At 54.0% G+C, this 7,424-nt stretch overlaps 1 protein-coding gene across 1 annotated transcript in view; it reads left to right on the forward strand.

Moving 5' to 3' along the window:
- Positions 1–1,908, forward strand: part of C3 (complement C3) — a 47,665-nt gene extending 45,757 nt beyond the window's left edge. Inside the window, exon 40 of the mRNA XM_083881925.1 lies at positions 1,668–1,908. Coding sequence (XP_083738051.1) covers positions 1,668–1,809 — 142 coding nt within the window. The 3' untranslated portion in view covers positions 1,810–1,908. The remainder of the gene's footprint in view (positions 1–1,667) is intronic.
- Positions 1,909–7,424: the final 5,516 nt, after the last annotated feature.

Raw genomic sequence — 7,424 nt, forward strand, 5'->3', positions numbered from 1 at the left:
GGGGACATGGGGGGACATGAGAGGGGCACAGGGGGACATGGAGACATCACAAGGGACATGGGGACACCACAGGGGACATGGGGACAACAGCAGGGACATGGGACACTAAAGGGGACATGGGAACATGATTAAGGGAGACATGGGAGGGACACAGAGAGACACAGGGGGACACTGGGGACACAGGGGGACATTGAGGACATGGGGGGACAATGGGGACACGGGGGGGACACAGGGGCCCATGGGAGGGACACTGGGGGGACACAGAGGGAGCACGGGAGGGACGTGGGGGGGACACAGTCTCCACTGTCCCCATATCTCCATTGTCCCCACTGTCCCCACTGTCCCCATTGTCCCCATAATCCTGATTGTCCCCATTGTCCCCATTGTCCCCATAATCCTGATTGTCCCCATTGTCCCCACTCCCCTCATTGTCCCCATTATCCCCATTGTCCCCATGTCCCCACCACTGTCCCCATGTCCCCACACCTATCCCCATGGGTGTTCCCATATCCCCATGCCTGTCCTCGTGTCCCCATGTATGTCCCCATGCCTGTCCCCATGTCCCCACACCTGTCCCCATGTCTATCCCCATGTCCCTACATCTGTCCCCATGTCCCCATGTATGTCCCCACGCCTGTCCCCATGTCCCTGCTGCTGTCCCCACGCCTGTCTCCATGTCCCCATGCCTGTCCCCACGTCCCCCTGCCTGTCCCCGTGTTGCCGTGGCTGTCCCCATGTCCTCATGCCTGTTGCCATGTCCCCACATCTGTCCCCATGTCCCATCATCCCCTATATTCCCATTGTCCCCACTGCCCCCATTATCCTCATTCCTCCCATGGCTGTCCCCCTGTCCCTGCTTCTGTCCTCATGCCTGTCCCCATGGCTGTCCCCCTGTCCCTGCTGCTGTCCCCATGTCCCCATGGCTGTCCCCATGACTGTCCCCATGACTGTCCCCACACCTGTCCCCATGTCCCAATGCCTGTCCCTGTGTCCCCATGCCTGTCCCCATGTCCCCATGTCCCCACTGCTGTCCCCATGCCTGTCCCCACTCCTGTCCCCATGTCCCCATGCCTGTCCCCATGTCCCCATGCCTGTCTCTATGTCCCCATGCCTGTCTCCATATCCCCTGGCTGTTCCCGCTGCTGTCCCCATGTCCCCACTGCTGTCCCCATGCCTGTCCCCATGCCTGTCCCCATGTCCTTATGCCTGTCCTCATGTCCCTGCTGCTGTCCCCACACCTGTCCCCATTGCTGTCCCGGTGTCCCCATGCCTGTCCCCATGTCCCCATGCCTGTCTCTATGTCCCCATGCCTGTCCCCATATCCCTTGGCTGTTCCCGCTGCTGTCCCCATGTCTGTCCCCGTGTCCCTACTGCTATCCCCATGCCTGTCCCCGTGTCCCCATGCCTGTCCCTATGCCCTCATGTCTGTCTCCACACCTATCCCCATGTCCCCACTGCTGTCCCCATGTCTGTCCCCATGTCCCCTCTGCTGTCCCCATGTCTGTCCCCATATCCCCACTGCTGTCCCCATGTCCCCACTGCTGTCCCCATGTCTGTCCCCATATCCCCACTGCTGTCCCCATGTCCCCTCTGCTGTCCCCACTCCTGTCCCCGTGTCCCCACACCTGTCCCCAGTGTCCCCACTGCTGTCCCTGTGTTGTCCCCAGGTTCTCGTACCTGCTGGGGAAGGACACGTGGCTGGAGCCGTGGCCCTCGGCGGGCGCGTGCCAGGACGCCGCGCTGCAGCCGCGCTGCCAGGACTTCGCCGAGTTCGCCGAGGCCATGACGCTCTTCGGCTGCCCCAGCTGAGTCCCCTCGTCACCGGGGTGTCACCAGGCCCCCTTGGTGTCACCCGACCTGCTTTGGGGTCACCAATCCACCCCAGGTGTCACCCAACCCACCCTGGGTGTCACCAACCCTTGAGTGTCACCCACCCCTCTCCAGGTGTCACCCGACCCTGGGGTGTCACCACTCTCCGGTCACTTTTTGTCCCCTCCCTCTGTTTTTTGTTCTTTCTTTTTTGGTTAAAAAAGTCATTTCTGAGCACCTGGTTTGGAGTGTCCTGGGCTGGGGGGACATCGCAGGGGACATGGGACAGCAAAAGGGACATGGGGACATCACAGGGGACGTGGGGACACTGCAGGGGACATGGGGACATCACAGGGGATGTGAGGACACTGCAGGGGACATGGGGACACGATAAGGGACATGGGGACACCACAGGGGACGTGGGGACACTGCAGGGGACATGGGGACACCAGAGGGGACATGGGACATCGCAGGGGACGTGGGGACACTGCAGGGGACATGGGGACACAATAAGGGACATGGAACACCAGAGGGGACATGGGGACACCAGAGGGGTCATGGTGACATCACAGGGGTCATGGGGACACTGCAGGTGACATGGTGACATCACAGGCATCATGGGGACACCAGAGGAATCATGGGGACATGATAAGGGGCATGGGGACATCACAAGGGACATGGGACACTAAAAGGGACATGGGGACATCACAGGGGACATGGGGACACTGCAAGGGACATGGGGACACCAGAGGGGTCATGGGGACATCACAGGGGACATGGGGACATCACAGGGGACATGGGGACACTGCAGGGGACATCACAGGGGACATGGGGACACAATAAGGGACACGGGACACTAAAGGGGACATGGGGACACCAGAGGGGTCATGGGGACTGTTGTGGTTTGAAAGCAAAATGAATGTGAGGCTCCAAGTCAGAGATATACTTTAAAAAGAAGAAAGGTAAAAAGGTAAAAGTAAAATAAAATAAATACAATAACACAAAGGATCACTGACAGAGTCAGAATACAACCTGAGCAGGATGGTGGAAGCAGTCCAGGTGAGGTGCTCTTCCTGAAGCAGTGATCCTGTAGAAAGGTCTGGGATCTCTGCTCCTCTGGGAATCCAGTGGGTAAGTGCCCATTGCACTGTCCCAAATCCCAGCTTATATCCAGGTGGGAATGCTTGGCTCCTCCCCTTGGCCAGAGCATCTCACAATAGCATGAGAAGTGTGAAATGGGTCCTTGATGGCCCATTAACAGAGATAACCCCTGGAGGGAGTGACCTGTGACTCATGGGCCATTAGCAGGAGACACCCCAAAAGTCATTAGGAGAAAACACCCCAAAGGCGTTAATAGGACATTAGCAGAAAAGGCAGGGGGCTTGGGAAAACACTGGCCCACCTGGTTTCAACAGTTCATGAAGATGGTGATAGAATAAATACTTTGTGTACATCCTACACTGCAACCCAGGACATAATCCACCCCTTATTCTATTACCATCTACATCATATCCAAATCAATACATTCTTACAAAGATATGCATACACATAGAGAATAAAATGTTACACACTGTTCTCACTTAAAATTAGGTCTCCCTGTGGTACACAATGGGTTTGCCCATCTTTCTGCATTACCCACCAGGTGTGACCAGGTCCTTGAGCAAAGACAATTCCACGCATGGGTCTGCCTTTTCCTGAGGCGGGATTAATCCAAACAGTCTTCCCTAAAATGCCTTTCATATGTACTGCAGGGACTTTATCTCCATCCACTGTGTGCAAGGGTTCAGACTGGGCAGGACCACCTTGATTAATAGACCCTCAGGTGTTGACCATCCAGGTAGCTTTGGCTAAGTTCATTTCCCAATTCTTGAAGGTCCCCCTGCCAAGTGCCTTCAGGGCAGTCTTTAGTAGTCCATTGCACCGTTCAACTTTTCCGGCAGCTGGTGCGTGATAAGGAATGTGATATATCCATTCAATACCATGTTCTCTAGCCCAGGTGTTTATAAGGCTGTTTTTGAAATGGGTCCCATTGTCCGACTCAATTCTCTCAGGGGTGCCGTGTCTCCACAGGACTTGTTTTTCCAGGCCCAGGATGGTGTTCCGGGCAGTGGCATGAGGCACAGGGTAAGTTTCCAGCCATCCAGTGGTGGCTTCCACCATGGTCAGCACGTAGCGCTTTCCTTGGCGGGTTTGGGGAAGGGTGATGTAGTCAATTTGCCGGGCTTCCCCATACCTGTACTTCAGCCATCGTCCACCATACCACAGAGGCTTCACTCGCTTGGCCTGTTTGATTGCAGCGCAGGTCTCACAGTTGTGGATGACCTGGGAGATGCTGTCCATAGTAAGGTCCACCCCTCGGTCACGGGCCCATCGGTATGTCGCATCTCTTCCTTGATGACCAGAGGCATCATGGACCCAACGAGCTAGGAACAGTTCTCCCTTGTGCTGCCAGTCCAGATCCACCTGTGATACTTTCACCTTGGCAGCTTTGTCCACCTGCTCATTGTTGCGATGCTCCTCATTAGCCCGGCTCTTGGGTACGTGTGCGTCCACATGTTGAACCTTCACGGTCAGTCTCTCTACTCGGGCAGCGATGTCCTGCCAAATGTCAGCGGCCCAGATGGGTTTTCCTCTGCGCTGCCAGTTGGCCTTTTTCTAGCGATTCAGCCATCCCCACAGAGCATTAGCTACCATCCACGAGTCAGTGTAGAGATAGAGCCTTGGCCATTTCTCTCATTCAGCAATATCCAAAGCCAGCTGGACAGCTTTAAGCTCTGCAACCTGACTCGACCCACCTTGTCCCTCGGTAGCCTGTGCAACTTGTCGTGTGGGGCTCCAAACTGCAGCTTTCCATTTCCGGTTAGCGCCTACAATTCGACAGGAGCCATCAGTGAAGAGAGTGTATCGTCTTTCAGTCTCCGGTAGCTCATTGTATGGTGGGGCTTCCTCAGCACGTGTTACTTGCTTTTCTTCTTCTTCAGACGATAATCCAAAATTCTCACCTTCTGGCCAGTTTGTTATAACTTCCAGAATCCCAGGGCGATTTGGGTTTCCAATACGGGCGCGCTGTGTGATGAGAGCGATCCATTTGCTCCATGTGGTGTCAGTGGTGTGATGTGTGGAGGGAACCTTTCTCTTAAACATCCACCCCAGCGCTGGTAATCGGGGTGCCAGAAGCAGCTGTGTTTCAGTACCAATCACTTCTGAGGCAGCTTGGACTCCTTCATAGGCGGCCAAGATCTCCTTCTCTGTGGGAGTGTAGTTGGCTTCGGAGCCTCTGTAACTTCGGCTCCAGAATCCCAATGGTCGGCCTCGAGTCTCCCCAGGCACCTTCTGCCACAGGTTCCAGGACAGACCGTTGTTCCCGGCTGCAGAGTAAAGCACATTCTTCACATCTGGTCCCCTCGTGACTGGGCCAAGGGCTACTGCGTGAGCAATCTCTTGTTTGATCTGAACAAAGGCTTGTTGCTGTTCAGGGCCCCAGTGGAAATCGTTCTTCTTGCGAGTAACCAGATAGAGAGGGCTCACGATCTGACTGTACTCAGGAATGTGCATCCTCCAGAAGCCTATGGCACCAAGGAAAGCTTGTGTTTCCTTCTTGTTGGTAGGTGGGGACATGGCAGTGATCTTGTTTATTATCTCTGTGGGGATTTGGTGACGTCCATCTTGCCACTTGACTCCCAGGAACTGGATTTCTTGAGCCGGTCCCTTAACCTTACTTCATTTAATGGCAAAACCAGCTTTCAACAGAATTTGGATAATCTTCTCTCCTTTCTCAAAGACCTCCCCTGGGGCGTTCCCCCATACGATGATGTCGTTGATGTACTGCAGATGTTCTGGAGCCTCACCCTTCTCCAGTGCAGCCTGGATCAGCCCATGGCAGATGGTGGGGTTGTGTTTCCACCCCTGGGGCAGTCGGTTCCAGGTGTACTGCACGCCCCTCCAGGTGAAAGCAAACTGGGGCCTGCACTGTGCTGCCAAAGGGATGGAGAAGAAGGCATTGGCAATATCAATGGACGCATACCACTTTGCTGCCTTGGACTCCAGCTCATATTGAAGCTCTAACATGTCTGGCACGGCAGCGCTCAGTGGTGGCGTGACTTCATTCAGAGCACGGTAATCCACCGTCAGTCTCCATTCTTTACTGGACTTATGCACAGGCCATATTGGGCTGTTGAGAGGTGAATGAGCCTTACTGACCACCCCTTGGCTCTCCAGTTTACGAATCATCTCATGTATGGGAATCACAGAGTCTCTGTCAGTGCGGTATTGGCGGCGGTGTACTGTTGTTGTGGCAGTTGGTACCTGTTGTTCTTTGATTCTCAGCAGTCCCACAGCAGAGGGGTCATCTGTGAGACCAGGCAAAGTATTCAACTGTCTGATGTTTTCTTTCTCAACTGCAGCTATTCCAAAAGCCCAACGATATCCCTTCGGGTCTTTGAAATATCCATTCCTGAGATAGTCTATGCCGAGAATGCATGGGGCCTCAGGACCAGTTGCGATGGGGTGTTTTTGCCACTCATTTCCAGTTAAACTCACTTCAGCCTCTAATACAGTCAGTTCCTGGGACCCTCCTGTCACCCCAGAAATAGAGATGGATTCTGTTCCTACATACCTTGATGGCATCATGGTACATTGGGCCTCAGTGTCAACCAATGCCGTATATTCTTGTGGGTCAGATGTGCCAGGCCATTGGATCCACACAGTCCAGTAGATCCGATTGTCCCTTTCCTCTTCCTGGCTACAGGCAGGGCACCCCTATTCCTGGTCATGGCATGCATTGTTCTCCTCCTGTACGTATGTTTCTGAGGTCCCTTCCAGAGGATCAGTCATATCATCATTCCTGTACCGTCTGGAGTTCTGAGAGACTGGGGCAACCTTGATTCTAGATGGGCTTCTTGTGGTAGGTGTTCTTCTTTTCAGTTCACGTACCCGGGCTGCTAAAGCGGAGATGGGTTTTCCATCCCACTTCTTCATATCTTCTCCATGCTCTTGAAGAAAAGACCAGAGGTTACCCCGTGGTGTGTATCCTCTCTCCCAGGCTGGGGGACGCCTGCTCCTAATGGCAGAGACTCTCATCGGCTCTGGTGAGATATGGTAAATTTCTTCCTTAAGTTCTTTCAATTTCTGATGGCCTTCTTCAATCAAGCACTGGACTTGCTCAGCCAGTCTTGTTTCCACAGACGAGACATGGGTGCGAACTGGGGCGATGACAGTGTCCTCGTAAATTCTTAATTTATTAGCCAAGACACTCACCTTGTCCTCACCTTCCCTCCATTGCAGTGTTGCCAGGTAACGTGAGTGCATCTCTGGTCCAAGCCGTGCAAGTCTCAGCCACATCTGTGATGTGCACTGGACATCATCGGGGCTTTTAGGAAATCTCTCGTTTTTTGAAAAAATAATCTCCAGCACAGCCAATTCCCTCAGGCGTTGGATACCTTGTTCTATTGTGCTCCATTTGCCTTGGTGCACTTGGAGGTCTTCTTTACAAAGGTATCTGTCTTTCACACTTGTCAGCAGTCGCTGCCAGAGGCTGAGAGGTTCTTGGGTTTTCCCGATCCCCTGGTCAATGACCACATCCCGGGACAGCGATCCCAGTTGCCTGGCCTCAATTC

Source organism: Zosterops lateralis, assembly GCF_965231275.1.
Source record: "Zosterops lateralis genome assembly, chromosome: 36".
Lineage (NCBI taxonomy): Eukaryota > Metazoa > Chordata > Aves > Passeriformes > Zosteropidae > Zosterops > Zosterops lateralis.